This window comes from Amphiura filiformis, chromosome 13 (genome assembly GCF_039555335.1).
Source record: "Amphiura filiformis chromosome 13, Afil_fr2py, whole genome shotgun sequence".
Lineage (NCBI taxonomy): Eukaryota > Metazoa > Echinodermata > Ophiuroidea > Amphilepidida > Amphiuridae > Amphiura > Amphiura filiformis.
Genome location: NC_092640.1, coordinates 41,290,333 through 41,310,379, shown reverse-complemented (window position 1 = coordinate 41,310,379; position 20,047 = coordinate 41,290,333). Strand labels below are relative to the sequence as shown.

The window sequence follows — 20,047 nt, the reverse complement described above, 5'->3', positions numbered from 1 at the left end:
TTGCGCAACATTTGGTTTTAAGCAGATGTATAAAAAGCGTAAATTAAACATGCTGAATTTTGTTTGATACTATTTTGCCCAATTTTAAAAGCATTTTTTAAAGTAGTTCACCAAAATGAAATGAAAAAAAAAGCTGCTTTTACAAATATTTCAAATATTTTAATATCAAAATGTTAGGCACTTCTTAAAAGGCTAATGTCATAATTATCTGCAATAGATCTTCATTTTGTAAAATTAAAACAATGTTCTTTGTCATTTTTGTTAATAAAAGACACAATCGTCCCGAGGAATTTTAGGAAGCTACAAGACTATACTGAAGCACCATGTGATGTACCACTCATCTAAAGAATAGGACACAAAAAAGCTTAACCCAGGTCAAACAAGCGCAGATCACACCAGTACGGTATAGCGTAATATCTTGTCTACAAGCATAGTGCTTTTGATGTAAGCTAAATTAATATGAAACAGCCGCAATTATGCTAACATAATTGATTGGTCTTACAATAATACTTGTGCGTATGCACTTGTATCAGTAAATATTAGTTTTATTTTAACTTCATAATTTTGCTTATGGATGCCGCCTGGATTAATTTGGTTTTCATCAAATACACTCTAATGTTTGTAGACAAGGTTTTACGGTGTTCGATTTTGTAGTAGCAAAACTGTCTCCTTTCAGAGGATCTGCATTTCTACTATGTTATTTACTCATAGATGTTGCATTTTTACTTCAGAAGATTTTAATTTAGAAAATCCATCTCTACAATGGTGTGTGTATGGCTGCGTATAGGCAGGCCTAGTGCACCACAAAGCATGTCTGACCATGAATTAAGCTTCTGTTATGTCCTTTTTGCAACAATATCCAATCATGATCAAAATCGCAATTTTATTTCATTTTTATTATTTTATTTTTAAAATGTACATTTTCTTTTAAAACATAGTTTTTCTCGTCATGTTCGAAAAAGTGTTAGAAAACTTGAAAGATTTGCAGCAAAATTGATACAGTTTTGGCTTGGACCTTGTTGCAGCAATAATGTCCTCTTTTCCACTCACAGGCACTTAATTGAATATTTAATATCATATCTATCAAATCTAGAACTCTTAACATAGGATTTTCCATCACAACAATTTGATTTCTAATCAGTAATCAATCAAATAAATGATTGGTAACCATGGAAACTCATAAATAAAACTTCTCTAGGAGACTAAAGAAAACAATAAACTACCTAACTGTACAAAATATAAATACACGCAAGTGACAATTTTTTTAATGTTTTGTACTCCACCTAGAGGTACTAAGGCTGTAATGGCCTGCATCTACACTAAAGGTGGAGGTACCATTAAAGCCAATGCCTCAATGTCAGCCTACTGAAGAATAGCATTTGAAAATTTCTGTCTCAATGTCAGCCTTCTGGAGAACAAAGTTCCTAATTTCAGTTTTCATGTCAGCCTTATGAAGATAATAAATAACTTTCTTAAAGTCAGCTAGTTTGACAACACATAAATTCCAAATGTATTGCTGACCAATTAAGTTCTCACGTTCAGATAATTTTTTATAAACATCAAAATTCAGCCTTCTGAAAATGATTTTCCCAGTTACGCTATATTCCAAGTCTATTTACTAAACAAGATCAAGTTTGGTGTACTACATAATAGACAAATGAGTACTTGAGTTACACTAATTTTGATAATAGTTACTGTTATAACAATTTTACATTGGTTTTTACATTACACAGAGCAGAACTTGTTCAAAATTGATATCTGTGGTCTTTAAAATTACCTTATTTTTGTTTGTTCATGTGGCTTTTAAGGTGGCTGTGTACTCTCAGACATGCATGTAGTAAAAGTGCAATAACTTGGTAATTATTCGCGCAAAACATATAAAAGTATACATTTTTATGAAGTCAAGACATCAATAAATCTTAATATAAATACAGATTTGGGGTAAAAACAACAATTTTGAAGAAAATCACAAAAAAGTGAGTTTTTGGCAATATTTGTTAGGTACATCATAACAAAAAACACTCTTTCCAAAATATTTTATTTTGTTTTTAGCTCAATCTTGAGGCTCCATTCCAAAAACGTTTTTTTTTTAAATTTTTGATATTGGCCTTATTTTTGAGATATTGACCATATAAGGCATCAAAATGAACTTTTTAAAATTCAAAAACGCCTATTTGCACAAAATGATGCCCAAAATCGGAAATAGACCAAAATATAAAAAAATGAGAAAAGCGTTTCTTGAGTCGATCATGCTTTTTACGATGATCATATTTGCATACCTATAGATGCTGTATTTATTGAGTTATCGTGTACCTAAATCGTCATTTTACCGAGAAAATGAACATTGAAATAATGGCCGTTGAAGTTTAAAGTGGTCACATTTGCACTTTCATCGAATCTCACAGGAGAATGCGACAGTTTTCATTTTTGTAACTTATATTACGTGAACATCGGGTAAATCCACAGCCCCTTGAGAAGTTTGAGCGAAATCCATTCATAACTTGATATTTAAATCTGGGGAAAGAACTTGAAAAAACCCACATTTTATCAGCTAAAACGGAGCCATTTGACCACTAGGTTTTTGTGAAATCAGTGCTTCCGTGGTGTTTCCATAAGATGCGCCGCAAGATGCAGATAAGCGGCAGCATGTATGCGTCGCGTATTTGTGCGTTAACAAATTGCGCTGACGCAACGCGATGAGTTGTTGTGCAGCGTGTACCTTGCTGGTACAACAAAGATTTTCTTTCCTTTTCAATTTCAAACACGAGTGGAATAGTGAAATAAAATCCTTAAAATATTGCAGTTGGAGTTTACAAATCTGGATTTTCATTCCTTGTATTTATAAAAAACATAACAAGGTACAAACATATCATAAAAACTCAATTTTGAGAAAGAAACAATGGCTAGAGTACACAGCCGCGTTAAGATGTGGTCATAAATTGTTCAATTTGCATAAATATTTAGCGAATCAAATTAGATTTTAGATTCGTACTATTTTGATCATAGTCAAATAAAACATGGCATATTTTCTTATACATTTGAAAATGAGAGACTTCAGGAATATGTAAATTTTCTCTTTTTTTTCTCCAAACATAAAATAATGATATTCCTTTTGTTTTTAAACAGTCATCAATTTTGAATGGTGTTCGATACTCCTTATAATTTTCAACTCACACTACTGACATTCAGAACCTCATACCCCTTACACAAGACATCTTCAGCAGATGATCCCATATCAAACACACCTAATAATGTGAACTCTGGGTACCATCATTTGATTATTATGATATTGCATAAGTTGTTACAACTTAGTTTATTTTGAACTTTGGTCTTGGGTATGAGATAATGAATGCAATGCATGATACTACTTTGTACATATATTAAAACATGCACACAGGTACCCTGCGTTCTGGTGCTCCACCCACTATAGGCAATAATGGTGAGCCCAAAAGCCTAGAAACAAGCATAAACTGGTACCCCAAACCTTACTGCTCCATTGTGCATCCAATAAGTGAAAGAGTAAAATCACAGGGAACCAGTATGTACTGCACCTAAGTGCTTCTCAGCATCCAATAGGAAAGACACAGGGCACTAGCATATGCTGGTACCCATCGTCTTGCTTGCCTGGTACCACACATTCATGGTCAGTACAATAGCCCACAGAGATGCTGGAAGACCTAAGACACAGGGAACCAGCGTGTAAATAACGCTGATGATGACTGGGTTGCCAGTTTAATCTCCTTTCCTGATTCCACTAATGAGGCAACAGGTAAATACTAGGGCCAGAATCTGTGCAAGAAAAAAAAGAAATTTATTATTAAAATATTAAGAAACTTAAATGTAGTATTCCGTATTTCGTAAAACAGCAGTAATAATGCGTGCACTGATGTGATGCTAATAAGGGGTGGTGCAATAATTATGTCTACCCCGGGTGGTGAATTATAGGGGGGAGATTTTTTGGGCAGGCCAAAAAAGGGGAGGCAATTAAGCATTTTTTGGCAGGTTGAAAGGGGGGAAGCAATTTTTGGCAGGTCGGAAGAGGGGGCAAACGATTTTTGGCACAGCTATTTTGGGTACCGTTTCTATATTATGCCCCAAAAAGGTGTAGGAAAACGTTAGGAACACATTCAAATATGCAAAATTTCCTGCTCCTTGCGCTCGCACTATATGATAAGTCAACTTAAGGGTTTAAATTCAGGTTCTCAAAAATCTTGCATGTGTAAGGGGGTAGGAGGGCAAAGATATTTTGGCACATCAAAAGTGGGTGCAAAGATTTTTGGCATGTCAAAAGGGGGGGGCCAAAGATCTTTTGGCACGGTCAGAGGGGGTGGGCAAGCGATTTTTGGCAGACCAATTTGAGATTCACCACCCCGGGGATACACATAATTATTGCACCACCCCTTAGGTGCAAGGGGGGGGGGATCCAGTACAAATTTCTGAGCGAAGATTTCAATCAATCAGATTGATTTTTACATGGTTAGAAAGATAAAAGACTGAACTAAAATGACACTGCCAAATTACATCATCAGATGGCGCACTGCAGAAATTGGGCATGAGAAACATGTTGAAATCTACGCGGAATGGTATGACCAAGAAAAGGCCTAGAACTTTTTTTTTCGAGTGTAATGAATAAATAAAGGATTGACACAATTCAAGCATTTTATGTTAATATATATTATTATTGAACTATTAACTTTCAAGTTAGTCTTTTGGGCCTACGGTTTAATTTCTGTGAGAAAAGATAGAAAAAAGAGCAGATTTTCCATAGACAAAACTGTGCAGAAAAACTTGAAAGTAAAAGGAGCCCGAGGTTTTGATATGTATGCGTCTGGCAAACTTCGATTCAATGTGTGTGGTTTACATTCTGCCTGTAAAGCATTGTGTCAAACATGCATGCTAAGCTCTGCATGCAAGCGCAAACCTTTGTAACATGCCATCTTAAAGATGCAAATAATCATTTGATTTCAGGCTCTTGACGACAAATGTAGGAGGTACCTCCATAAGCTGAAAACCAAGATGGCAGATTTACCATAGCATTTATGGTGCAATGGGCTATTCCATTTAAAATCCACACCACCCCTGTGGAAGATTTTGGAAATATCTTCCACAGGGGGAGTATGAATTTCAAATGGAATGAACACATTTGCAGCTCCATTTGAAACCCACCCTCCCTCAGTGAAAGATTCGGGTTGAATCTTTTTCAGAGGGTGTATGAAATTCAAATGGAACTATGCCTAATGTGTTAATTCCATTTGAAATTCATACTCCCCCTGTGGAAGATATTTTCAAAATCTTCCACAGGGGGAGTGTGGATTTTAAATGGAACAGCCCAATTTTGGTGTAATCTTAATATCGTTGATAATAATACATACCTCAAATACAAGAAGACCCAGACATACTCCTCCTACTATCAGGTAGTTATCTTTGAGCCAGCCCTGGAAGGCTGTTACACATCCCTGCAAGGAGAGCAAAAATCACATGTATTTTAGTTAACATTTTATCCCAGGGGGGGGGGTACTGAAGTTTGATTTTGATAGGGACGTGCCCCTGAGAATTTGAAAGTGGACCCATAAATATACCAATTTGGACCCATTGATATATACCAAAAGTCAAAATTTTCGGCCAAATTGAACCCAAATTGTCTTAGTTTTTACAAATTTTCCCAATTTTTTTTGGAAAATTTCGAAATTTTGGCTAGATTGAGGCAAAATTGGGCTATTGTATCAATTTCAAAACCACAAAATTTAATTCTCGCGCAATTGACAAAATCTTCAAAATCGCGAAAATATCTTCTCACGAAAATATTGACTTTTACAGTATACCAAAATTGGCCTAGAAAAAGGGGTCATTGATATACCAAAAGGCCGAAAATGCTACCCATTTAGCGGCACGTCCCCGTATGGTCATTTGTACCAAGTACCCCCCTGGGCATTTTATTCACATTTTCTACAGTTTTTAGTGGTAACATGAGCTTGAACAGCCCCGGGAACATTCTGACCTGAGTACAGGTATAATAAAATAATATAGTCACGCACTTGTAAAATGCCTACACATTGATCCACAAGTCTCAGCACACTTTACAAGTTGTCACTATAACCACTTCAGCCCCACAAACATTAAATATCAATACAGGGACTTGCAGCTAAGAAGGCCTAGACATTCCATAATTGACCTTCGCAGCCAGTTTCGTACGGGTTACAACGAGACAATTAGCTGTAAGTTCCTTGTCCAGGGGAATTTCAAGCTAGCTCAATTTTTACAGGAGACTCAATTTTTAAAACGATGGAATACCTTGTTTAATTATATAGGATCAAAATATTTGTAGAACGTACACACAATGCCTATCAGTAGCGTAGCGTGAGTAATCCGATTGGGGGTGGCACGGACCATGCTTGGGGGCACCAGGCCTGATGGGGGGGCACAAGCCAGTTTTCTTAAATTGGGGGCACATCCCCCTGCCCCTATGCCACTGATGCCCATAACATACATGTATATCCCTGGATATATCCTATATAACATGTACACAGAGTGCAGAAAGGTCATAACACATTAAAAGGACCAAACAGACTCAAGATCGCCAGAGTGACATGTATTGGTGTCATAATGCGCTGGTACAAAATACAGACTTTCTTTTTTTTTGCCTAATCTGGGTCAAAATTAAAAGGAGGAGGACAGTGAAAACTAACATTTTGTGGAAAAAAATCTATTTGTTTATGGAAATGTTTATTACAAGATGGCTTTGAATAATGCTCCAGCAGTGTGGACACAGTGGTGAAGTCAGAATGTGTTCAAAAGGTTTATCGGATATAGCCATTTCCTGTGCAATTTCCATCAAATATCCCATCCATTTTCTGTGAAACTTACTATTTTCTGCATAATTTTTCCCATGCAAAATTTTCTACTTTTATCCATGCACAATTTGGCATTTCCACCATGCAATTGGCTGTTTTTCTCCTCCATACAAATCATTGGGATTCAGTGGCGTAGCCAGGTTTTCGGAACCCAGCGAGGGGAGGACACAAACTTGTTAATGTACCAACGGAAATATATTTTGTCGACAGAAGTTGTGAATTGTTGACCCCATTTTAAGAAATTAAAAGAAGGAGGGGGAGGGGGTTTATTGATGGGTGCGGACCAAAAGTAATAAGTGTTCATTGCTGATTATTTTGATGCTAGTATACAGATAATATGAGCAGTGAGTGTGCTCTTTCCATTAATAATATAAAATTTGAAAAATAAAGTAAGGATCATCCATCAAATCGACAGTGAAAACCCTCATTTTGGTCAAAAATTGCGCATGAATGGCTCGTGATTTGCCACATCTTTCAACTTTGTCATGGCATAAGGCCAACAAAAAAAAAGTTGTTTGCTTGCCCTCGTCCGACCGACCGTCTCGGCAGTCCCGACCGTAGAACTTTTGAAAAAAGTTTTTTTGTTGCGATTTTCCCAAAAATGGCATGTATTTTTCGTCTGAAAAACCGATGATTTAAAAGAAACGTTGTAAAATACCATATCCTGCATGTTTACGTGTCCGGCTGTACCTGACTGTCGGGTTCCGCAATTTCAGTATACCACCTCAGCGTCTAAGCTCTAATACAATTTGCTATCCACCTGCACATTTCGGACGGCGCATCTAGGGATGAGTTTATTTACAGGCAAAATATAACCGTGCATATCGTGCAAGAATGGATACAATATAGCAGATGTTAAAATATGGTAAAAGTAGATAAAATTTGAAAACAGTTGTACCAGATATTCATTTCTTGTTTATAAATATTTAGATTCATGATATTTGTTCAGTATCGACTAGGAAGTAACATTGCACTATTTTTTTCAACATGTTTGTTGAGGCTACTTTTATTAAGAGCACAAATCGCTCGGTATAAATATGATTTCACTTTAAACATGGTGGACACGTACGTACACAACACGAGTAGCGCTAGCTGTACAGGTGAGGCAAGGGACCGAACACGCTGATTAATATGATAGTTTTGAAAAGCAGAAAACACTACATGTTGGAGAATTGTACACTTCATTAAACGTAGGCCTACATGTAGAAGAGCTACAATTGTTTAAGGTGCAAGTGGCGAGCACAGATGCTGGACCATGGCGTGATGTTGCTGCTACGGAAATGCTTGAACCATTAATTGCATTCACCGATTCGGTATTCGCCATGTCTGTTTCTGGAAACAGAAAAAAAAAAAAAAAAAAAAACTTTTCCCGACCGACCGACCCAATTTTTAAAATCCATTCGAGGGCAAGCAAACAATTTTTTTTTTTGGCCTAACATAAAAAAGCGCCATCATACTTAATATTCTGATTGCATACGAGGAACATCCTTTTAATTGGCAAAAGCAACTGTCGATGACCAAGTATGAATAGGTTTTCTTACTATACTTTGATCAGCTCGTAATTGGCGAGAATTGTTAGGCTTTTACCACTACGCAGTAGACCCACATTTAGAGTGATATAGTTGACCTGTCTGGTCTATATTGTGCATGTTAAATAAAGTAGACAAAGTATAGAGCTTGAATTTATAATTTGTGATAATTCTGGCGAAATGTCACAAGACAATTCTCGAAATAAATTACATTGATATCAATCATAATGTTACAAGGCCCGTCGACACGAGCTGATCAAAGTATAGTCTGAGTAGTCTCAATCACAGTTCTCATCACTATCACACAACAAGAATGCAGAACAAAGACTATTTTATGCAAATAGCCATCCAGAGTTTCGTTCACTCAAGACTGTGTGAGCAAGCACTGTGAAGAGAGTTTTATTCGCAAAAATAGGATCGTTTTCCTGTTCAAAGGTTTTGATATGGGGGCATCCCTCTCCCCGACCAACTACGCCACTATGGGGATTTGGTTGATCCACTCACCTTGGTATAGATGCCAGGTGCAACACCGAGGGCACCAACATTACAGCCCGTTGTCTCTTTTTGCAGCAGCTCATGGGTGCAGATAAACAGGCAATATGATCCTTTTCCTATTCAAAGGTTTTGATATGGGGCACCACCCCCCCCCCCCATAGCTATGCCACTGTTGGGATTTGGTTACCGTATACAGGTTGAGCCACTTACCTTGGTATAGATGCCAGGTGCAACACCAAGGGCACCAACATTACATCCTGTTGTCTCTTTTTTGCAGCAGCTGATGGGTGCAGCTAACAAGAGGTTAGCTGGATCTTTTTTCCAGTTGGAGTTATCCCAATCAGCAGGGCCCTCACCGCCACAGCATTCAAACTGAAAAGGAAAAAAAGAGAGAAATATTCTAGACTCCTGCCCTCAGTCGTCAACCGTCTGGATTGACGACTGAGAAAACTATGTGGAAAAAAAGTGACAGATTTTGCAACAGGATTCCTGTGGCATAGAGCATGCGCAGTTGTGTTCAAATTGACCTTTTGGCCGAGTTTGTTGTTTTTAGAATTTCAGAGCGCGATCTTGTCAGTGGCGCGGTACAGCGACGCGGTACACAGGCGCCGCTAGTCAGTCGTGCTACCGCGCACAATCAAAGTCATATTCAATATTTTCAGAAGTCCGTCACAATATGGACTGTAAGATAATCAGTCGTCACTATGAAGCATAACACAGTACATGCACAGTGTAGACGGCTGATTGGAATTAGTCTAGAAATACTCATGGATGTATCTTTGCTGGTTCCCTGCATGCATCTTGTGATTTGTTCTCTAAAGGCTGGTCTTTTGCCCGATATTTTTTGTGGGACATCAGACACATCATTCTGAATACGAGGAATGTCCTTCAGATATCAAATAATTTTAATTTTTTTTTAATTGGCGATATAATACAAATTTTGGGAAAAAAATGTATTATCAATACAAAAGGTCAAAATTTTCAAATGATGGACAGCTTTTGCTTTTTGTTTAATATCAATGTCTAATTATTTGCTATAAAATTTGTATTATATCACAAATTTCAAAACATCAAAATTATTTGATACAGCACCGTAGCCAGGGGGGATGTAACACACTCCGCCAAATTTGCAAAAGTATACAAAAAGTCCCAAAATTTAAGAATTAGCGAGCAAAAAATTAGCGTTTTAAAAATTTTTTGGTCAAAAAAAGGTCCAAATTTGGGGAAGAAATTCCTCTTTTCCCAAAATTGCTCCCCCTAGAAAAAAGTCCACTTTTTCAAAATCAGCACCCCCACCACAAAAAATCCTGGTTACGGGCCTGTTTGATATCAGAAGGACATTCCTCGTATTCAGAATGCAATTTGGTGTGTCTGATGTGCTCCCAGTGCAAACATTGCTATCCGATTCCTTAACCCTGGAATTATGTAAAACATTTAGGCCTCATAACTGCTAAATTTTTGGTCTAAAAGTATATAAAAGTTGCATATTTAGAATGACAAAGACTTGACAATTCAATCTGTGACATAAATTTTTAGTAAAAATGCTCAGTTTTGAAAAAATGCAAAAAAAACCCCATTTTGTACCCACATTTTTTTTGGACAACATAACAAAACAAATCTTCAGTAAAATGTTATTGGTATTAATTTTTGAAAACTAGATATAAATAGTTAAGAAACTTTTATAATTTAAAAATGACCAACTTCACCAAAAATGGTTGAAATTTGGGTGACAATCATGCTTTTTTGTGATTTTTTTTCATTACCATTTTTGGTGAATATATGAAATATGAAAGGGAAAATACAAAAGAACTAGTATCTCTAAATATCTAAATAATATTTCAGGTAAATTCAGGATGCAAAAAAAAATATTGAGGGTTTAGGACCAGAAATTCCTATCTGCAATAGCTGCCCCATATACATTTGATAATTTCTGCATTCTCTATTGTACATTACAAAAAATATGACACCTGGCAGCTATTGCAGATAGAGTTTTCTTACCTTTAACCCCTCAATATGTTAAATCTGCCCTATATCATTAATTTGATCCCTGTGCCCCAGTTACGTTAAGAGCTATCATTTTCTTCGGAAGGTGGTCCCAAATTTACAAAAAGTTGGCGTCAATAAAATTGCGACCCCCTATTTTGGCAAAAATCATTTTATGATCCCTCCCAACACCGATATACCTTACCCCCTAAACAGGCTAAAATTGTATTGAAATCAGTTGAATATAATAAACACATTATCTGTGGTCACAGCCCTCGAATTAAGGATCTGAAGGGGCACTGCAACTTTTTTAGGGCAAGTTGGAAATTGCCTTGGATTTACACTGAAATGGCAAGGCAGCATGGCAGTTTGTAATATTTCAAGAGGGCATCATGGCAACTGTTGAAAATTTGAGAAGGGCACCAAGGCAATTTCTCAAAAGTTAAGAAAACACACACAAACATAGATAGATGATTTTATAAACGAAGGGGCAGGGTTGGGGCACCGACGGCAACTTAATTAGAGGGCACGGCAAGTACCTGCCTTGGGTAAAGGACATATTTTGAGGGCATTACGGCAGTGGGGATGGGCACCCACGGCAAATGCCATGGGTGCCGTGGGTTAATTCGAGGGCTGTGTGGTCATCTTGTGACTCCCTATATTTTGGTCATCAAAACTTTTATGACCTCACCTATTTTTCTTTCCAAAAATTTATGACCCCCCTGTATATTTGGGACCTCCCTTCCGAAGAAAATGATAGCCCCCTTGCATTTAACATACCTCTTTCTGTACTAAGTCGATGGTGTCTGTTGCAGCATTTCCGTCAACTCCATTGTAGTCTTCCATGATGGCCTTAGTCATACTTGTCTGAACAACATCAGTAAGCTGTAAGGAAAAACAAGCGAAAGATATCTTGGTGAGTGATGTTTCAGTGTTTCAATGTCTGGTATCATATCACTTTTCGGATATTTTAAAAATCTGAGATCTGGGAAGTTGGAGCACTATAGTGTGTGGAGATATATACAGGGATAAGGTAAGTTGGGATATGACACACTCTAGTCAAATAATTGTTCAGGTATGTAAGCCGTCATTACCCTGCTATTGCGTATCCTGGAACACTACCGCGATTTCAACCGGCTTTATCGCGCCTGTGCGTCACGTTCAAGTACGGTAATAGATTGCCCGTAAAATAGTCGCTTGTTGCATCTACGGTTAGACTTTTTCAAGCATGCTGCAGTGTATTTATTTCAAACTAGCGGGAGACCCGCGCTTCGCGCTGGTCCCCGCTAGTTGAGTAAACTGGAGCGTTTAGTAAACCGGGAGTGGTTAGTAAACATGGTAAATGATAATCATGGTGTATTGGTGTAGATTATTCATCCAGTATAGTAATGATCATGTTAGCTTGATAATCATAATGTTAGTTAGCTCCTGTCATATTAAAGAAGATAAACTTTAAGTGAATATCCAGACCTGTGTTAATGTTGTTACTCACTCAATCCCTCAGATTTCTTTTGAAACAGCTCGTGACAAAATGGTTGATTTTAACTTTATCCCAACAAACATAAAACATTAATGTTAGAAGAGGTTGCTAGAAAACGTTCAATTTCGAGTTATAATGGTATAAAACTTGCAAACAACATGTATAAAATTTGCAGCAAAATATTTTAAGCGAGCCCGTGTTGTTAATAGCTAGGCCTACATTATAGCCAGGTTTGGGGCCACAGAATTAATTTCCAAAATGTCATGGACTTTCAAGTTCCACTAAAGTGGGCTCACCCACGCCCCTAACATTTAACCTTTTCGGGCTATACTGAACAGTTGAACGACTCTGTTGGCTACATTTTAACATTCCCTCTGAAAAGTGGACTTTTCTGCAAATCTGTCACCCAATGACCCTCTTTTCATCAGCTTAGGCCTACACTGACCCAATGATCCCCCGAAATGGCTTCAAGGTCTTTGGTTTGACCAAGTTTCCAATTCTGAGGGGACACAGCCGGCTGCACGGCGCGCGACACAATTACTTCGTGGCATTCAAAAAGGTGGCGGCAAAAACTTTGAGTATGCCCCCCCTTCCCAATTCCTGGATCCGCCACTGTCTCAGAGAAGCAGTCAGTCACATACACATACGTAAGCCTACGCGCGGTAAGCCAACATTAAGTGCGTCTATACCATGCGCCGCCATGCGCGAAACCATGGTACCGTGTACGCGCAGGTGCGTGACTCGCCACTTACAGCGCGTGTTGGACACTGCTTGCATTTGACGCGTTTGCTGTCATGACCTGACCCATAAGGTTATTGACCTCAACGGCCTAGCAACCGACCAATTTTTTTGTTATTTCCATAGTGATTGAATAGTTTTGCAAAAATGAATGTCAGATGGTTTAATGGCAATATGTACCCGATCAATGTACGAATAAATCAGAGCTGAAAGTGAAAGCATCTCGGAGCCTGCTTCTGGACAAGATTTGGCGACTTCCTTTTATTTATATAGATCGATGTACAACAGGTATTTTTAATGTTATTTGTAGAGCATTCATGAACTTAATTTATTAAATACATCAAATCGACCAACAATCCCGCGATTCCGGCCAAGAATACAAGAAAAATATTCATACAATCACAAGAATTAACCCCGGAATTAACCTAATTTACACGCCCTACACGTAAGACTTGGAGACAGTATATTCAGAGATCGTTGTCAAGCTTGAGGTGATTGACCCTCGATGATTGACAGTCGGGAACGTGTACTGCACGCAATGCTGGTAGCATAGTCATGGTGCTGTGTGCGTTCGGGGGTGCTGGCCATCATCGATAGACGGTCGCCAGCACCCCCAAAACCCAAGATGGCGGCCTCCATGCATGTATCGGGGTGCTGGCGTGGAACCAAAATAACAGCGGGAATCGCTGGTTAAATCGAGCTGGGATGGAAAGAACAGGAGGGATCAGTGAAATTTACTGTCGGGGGCCTGGTACTGGTATATACGGGTACCGTTACCAAATCGGTTCCTATGACCATGGTCATATCGGTTGGGTTAGGTTTAGGGTTAGGATTAGCTAGAATCTTCGGAGTGTAAGAAACTTATTTCAGTCTCTTATACACTATCGCACTATCGCATTTGCGATCCTATTCTTTTACATTGGAATGTCCATGGTCATAGGAACCGATTTGGTCCCATAATATAACTGCTGAGTGATGAATGCTTGCATGTGCATAATGCATAAAATGCAGATGTAAACCAACTCACTCGTGATTGGTTAGTATTTTCATGAAGTAGCAACATGCATGTATATTGGTGGGGATTTGGGGACCCCATCTCCAGGGATAAAACATGGGGCGAGTGGCGTAGCTAGGGCTTGTGGCGCCCAGGGCTAAGAATACATAATGACACCCCCAATTTTGAAACAATTCGTGTGGTGCACACAAAAATTTGCACAAATAGGGTCTACCACTAATAATTTTGGTTATAATGAAATTGAATCAGTTTTAAATTGATCTTTCATATGATTCTGTGCTAAAATGCACGCAAAGTGTGTGAAAATATTGACCTTCATCGCTTGGTGGGCCGCAGAATCGATGCTGAATTGGTTGCCCCCCTCCAAGGGTGGTTAGTATCCCCCAACCCCTGCCCCCCTCCGATACGCCACTGATGGGGCGGCAAAAAGGAAGGGTCAGCAGAAGAAGAAGTGGCAGCAAAAAGAATAATTAAAGAAAAAAGGGTGGAAAAATTGTCAAAAATGTTTAAATAATTATTGTTAAACAAAAGTAATTTAATGCTAGCGACTATTATCCTTCTTTTTTTTTCATCATTCAATCTATGATTGCACACATACGAGAAATGACAAGTAATGAGTGCAACCTACTTAATAGTGCAGGGCAATACATTCAAGAACTGTTTTCACATATCACTATGATAATTAATCCTGTTACATCACTACTTCTATGGTGAATAGGGGGAAGTAGGAGGAAATTATAATTTTGGTGTTTTTGCCTTGAAAGTGGGGGGGGGGGGGCAAATGGGGTTGTGGGGTAAGAAAAATATTTGGATATGCAATTTTTAGGGCAAAAAGGAGAACACAACATATCACATTTTTTTCTAGTGGCATAACACTACTTACATCATTCTGGAACACAAAGGCTAAGATGGCTGCCACTACCTCCAAGATGATGACCAACACAATGAGGACAAAGTACTGTAACAAAACAAACAAAAAATTAATTCATTAAAAAAATTCTTTCTTTATTTTAATTAATTAATTACTCAATCAATCATCCAATTAACCCCATGAGAACTACCTGCCGATTGGCCAAAAAGAAGTTTTCATTATCAATTGGCCCAATCAGCAACATTGTTAGAATAATTTCACCACACAAAAAAATGGGGGTGAATTCATTTTCAAAGCTCTGTTCTGATTGGTGATTTAAGTGAGGATATCATGTAATTGACCAATCAGAGATAATGTTAGATCGGCAGGTAGTGCTCAGGGGGTTAATTAATTCTGCAAAAAATACGGTTGGAAAAGTACAGTGTCAAAATGAACCAGTTTTGGTGACAATTTATTCACAAGATTTGTATCCTTCTTTCCTTCTTTTCTTCCTTCCTTTTATTCTTGCTTCCTTCCTTCCCCACCTTCCCTTCATCCAGCTTTGTTTGTAAACTAAGGAATTACAGCCCAGCAATGCCGGTAGAGATGGCTTCAAACTCAATAGCCCGTACTTATCGGGGGGTGGGTAGTACTCAGTACAAATTACCAAACGGACATGTGCTGCAAAACGTGGGTCACATTTTCATACATTTGGTATATCAATGACCCCTTTTCTAGGTCAATTTTGGCATGTGGATGGGTCATTTTTTTAAATGTCCAAATTTTTTCACAAAAAAAGCCCACAATTTGTTTGAAACTTGGCACATTAAATTCTGCCAAAATTTTGACTTTTGGTACATAGATGGGTTCACTTTCAAATTCTCAGCAGCACACCCCTATCCAAACGCCCCCTCCCACAACCACTGGCCAGTCAAACCCCGTTTTGCCAGGGCACAAGTGGCAGTTGGGATATGCAGACAAAAATAGGAAATTTGTCCCCAAATAGTGGGATTTTCTTAAATGTTTTGCTCTGACTGGGGGGAAGACATGGCCAAGTGTGTAGGATCTAATCTCTCCTCCCTTTTGCACCTCCATAATGTGCCCAATATAAGAACAAAGAACTTACCACTTGGAGAAGGCAGATGACTTCCTTAATGGCACCACAGCAGGCACAGAAGCCTACCAGGAAAATGAAGCATCCTGTTCCTATAATAATCCCTGCAACCGTTGTTAGCGTGTCTTGGTCCCCGAATAGATAGGAATACTTGTCGGACTCAACCATCACATAGGCACCAACACCTATGAGCACGATGCCTACCGCCTGTATGGAGGAAATAAATGTGGCAACAACATTGTCAAGATATTAGTGCTTCAAATATGAAGGATGGAAGCCCTGCCAGAGCAGTTCTTTTGGGGTGAACCAAACCTGCCTGGTTATCAAATTAATCAGCGACAAGGTTATTTCTGAATTTGACAGGTGCTAATTGATGCAATACCATTAAAACATCAATTAGCACCTGGTCAGATATACCGTTGGAACTGATTACTTTGATAACCAGGCAGGTTTGGTTCACCCCAAAAGAACTGCTGTTATGGGGCTTCCTCTTTAAAAAGTGTTTTCAACAGAGACATAAAAGCACTATTAGTGTCCGAGCAAATTATTTCACTTCTTTTTTAAGTGAAGTATATCATCCAAATTGTCATTAGGTATTTTTTCATATGAAAAATATTGACAAAATGAAGAAAATGGCAGTCTTGTATATACCCAGCAAATGCAAAAAGACATTATAAACATGTTATAAACATGTATGGTTTGGGTGAAAACGTTAATAATATTTAACTGGCAGACTATATAAAGGTCATAAAAAATGTTTGAAATGTTTCATATGCAAAAAAAACACTTCGACAACATTTAACAATGTTGATAAAGTGTTATTACAATGTTTTGGAAAACATGTTTACAAAATATTTTGTCAACACTTAATAACTTTATGTTAGAATGTTTTGCATCAAATTATCAATGCCTGTTTGGGCCCCTGCCCCATTTGGGCCCCCACCCCCCCCCCCCCCTAGCGCAGGGCAAAATAATAAAGGGGCGGGCACGCTGACCAAAAGGGGAAAAGAAAGAGAAAGAGAGAATCCATAGGCCAACGATATAAGGTGCGGATAGAATTTGAACAATTTTAAAATTTTGTTAAAAAATGGAACTATATTATATCAAAATGAAGTCGCTATCCCTTGTATTCCTTTTTTTTTGCTCTTCACTTTTTAAAAAGCAAAAAAAAAAAATTGGGTCAACCTTTTTGAGGAAGGGGCCGCCCCATACAGGCTTGCTCCCCCCCCCCTGGAAAAAATCCCAGCTACGCCACTGAACATATGTGACGTGTCATGTCAAAAGGAGACACTTTTGGGCAGGATCGTAAATGGAGAAATAGCCAAAAATCTGCCCGGGGGTGATTTTTTCACAATTTTTGTTTTTTGCGAATTTGTGATGTTATTAATGTTAAAGATATTGTCTGATAGTTTCAGACCGGAATATAACTGGCATCTTGTATTTTTTGAGACATTTTTCACGGTAATTCCTACTCTCAACATTGTCAATAATATTTTTAAAGGCTGATATCTCAATTTCGAATTTTATGATACCATAACTTACAAACTCAATATCTTCGCTTAGGAATGTCCGATTTCATTGGGGAAAACGGTGTTGTGGAGCAAAATATCTCTATATTTAAGATAGGTAAAAACCTCAAAATTGATAACCTGCCCAAAAGTGTCTCCTTTTGACATGACACGTCACATATGCCCTCACCGCACCCCCTGGTTATGAGCCTGATTACATGTACTGACCCATCATGAGCATTTCTCACACATAATACTTGGTGTATACAGGGGCTAAGCTCAAAAAGGTCGACATGAGACCTCTTAAATGCATTCTGATTATTATAACACCATTTCCACTGTCCACAATGGTAAATTGAAATTAATTGTATCACTCTATCAATAAAGAAAATGAAAGAAATTAATAATAATTTGATCAAAAATTTGATATTACACCTGATGCAATTTACTTCCAAGCAGTGAAGATTGATTAATTTAATGAGCTATTGTAATTGAAATCCATATACCCTCTACAGAAGACATGACCTGAATCCTCCACACAGGGAATGTGAATTTCAAATGGGGTTACCTGAATGGGTGACTCAGTTTGAAATTTGCACCCTGTCAAGTTCCATCCCTTCATTCATATATGTTCACATTTTGTGTATTTGTTTCTTTCATTATTTGTCAATTGTGTTTCTTGTATAATGCAATTCAGCCGTTTGGCCGCGATGTTGTACAGGTCACAAGTTAATAAAATCATATAATACTCATTGTGTGCAAGATGAAAGGCGTGTCTTCTACAGAGGGTGTATGGATTTCAACTGGAATAGCCCCAATACAATACTTACCCATACACAGAAATTGATGATAAACAAAAGGAACTTAGCAACCTTTGCACCACACCCGGCAACCATCTTGACTGATTTTGTTCACAACCTAAAAACAGAATTAAGAAAATACAATTCACTGGTTATTATATTGATATTGCTGACCTAGTTCTGGGCAAATTGATTTCTTTCTATCCAATAATTTAATTTGTTATCGAAGTGAAGGTGTATGACTGTGACCAGATCGACAGCCTCATCCCCCTAATAATTTTTCCTCATCAAAACTGCGATTTTGGTATCAGAAGATACCGCAGTAAAATGTAACACCCAGTACATGTATGTTTTGTTTACATAACAGGGTGAAAGTGAACCATCACCGCAAGTATGAACAGTTACTATCCTATGGGGCATTGTTATACTCAATTGTTGCTTCTCATATCAAAACTGCTGCTGGAGCAATATACAACTTAACATTAGGAAACAGATTGTTTTAATGGCAGGCCACAATGTAAGGGACCGATCGTTATTTACGGCAGGGGGGGGGAATGGGTGTTTTGACAAAAATATCGACAAAAAATTTCAGCATTCCCCTCGCGTCCGCTCAAAATTTTCAAGCGTTCCCCTTGTTTTCCCAATTTTCTCCATTTAAAATTTAACAATCCCCTCCTGGTTCAACTAAAATTTCAGGTTCCCCCTCAAGACCACAACAAATTTTTGTGTTCCCCCCCTAAATTTACCCATTCCCCCCCTGCCATAAATAACGATCGCTCCCTAAGATAGAAAATAGAATACAGGGATGAAAACAAGCACTGACATAATTTCCTGAAACTGCTTTAAAATTTCCTGAAAATATGTATTTCCCTATACTTTGTACAGGGAAGATCCTAGTAAAATTTCCTGAAATCGGGAAATTTCCTGAAGATTTACATCCCTGAGAATATTACACATCCTGACAAAATAATTTGCTTAAATGCTTCACCCAATAACTAAGCAGATATGTGTCAGTTTGATAATATAGAGTTCCTGTGTTTTCAAGCGGAACGGACTACAATAGTGTTTATATAAACGTGATTCGCACCGCCGTATTCCTCATTCCTTTGATTTGGTCAATGACCCTATTGGTGCTACATTCTACAAAATAACATTTGCTAATTATTGCGAGAGTGTTGGTATTCTGAAAATTGTAAACGGAGTTTAGGTTTCCTCCAAGATGGCGGGTAACCCAAAACACGGGAACTCTCTATAATTATACTGAGTGAAAATGATCTGAGAGCTTGCACGACGTGCGTGGGTTCGATTCCCGTCCCACCACCGTGTTGCGCCCTTGGGCAAGGCGCTTTGCCTCGCTTGCCTCACCCCACCCAGGTGCAATGGGAAGCTGTTAGGGGTAGTCACAGTCGTTGTACTGATGGACCCTGCGCCACTTGTAGGCTGCAAACGTGGTTCCGACATATTCTAATGACGGCGGAATAAATGTAAAGCGCTTAGAGGCTGTTTACGGCATAAAGCGCTATATAAATGTCTACATTTATTTATTTTTTATTTAAAATGCTTATTCCATGCAATATTGCACATAACATATTTGTATTACGTGTTAATGGCCTTCCAACATTGAATGCTTGTGGATATTATTTACGGTGTTCTAGTTTAGCTAATACTGAGTGCCCTTTAAATT

At 38.2% G+C, this 20,047-nt stretch overlaps 1 protein-coding gene across 2 annotated transcripts in view; it reads right to left on the bottom strand.

Moving 5' to 3' along the window:
• Positions 1 to 20,047, bottom strand: part of LOC140168367 (CD63 antigen-like) — a 227,967-nt gene that overhangs the window by 162,355 nt on the left and 45,565 nt on the right. Inside the window, exons 2-8 of one of the 2 annotated variants that reach the window (XR_011861199.1) lie at positions 18,394 to 18,481; positions 16,068 to 16,262; positions 14,975 to 15,049; positions 11,639 to 11,743; positions 9,086 to 9,247; positions 5,373 to 5,456; positions 3,664 to 3,789 (exon numbers count right to left, since the gene is read on the bottom strand). Coding sequence is in view for 1 of the 2 variants with exons in the window: in XM_072191740.1 (XP_072047841.1) it covers positions 3,733 to 3,789; positions 5,373 to 5,456; positions 9,086 to 9,247; positions 11,639 to 11,743; positions 14,975 to 15,049; positions 16,068 to 16,262; positions 18,394 to 18,459 (744 nt within the window). In the remaining variant the exon portion in view is untranslated. Of the gene's footprint in view, positions 1 to 3,365; positions 3,790 to 5,372; positions 5,457 to 9,085; positions 9,248 to 11,638; positions 11,744 to 14,974; positions 15,050 to 16,067; positions 16,263 to 18,393; positions 18,482 to 20,047 lie in introns of those variants that run through there. The other variant, XM_072191740.1, reaches the window with a different exon arrangement.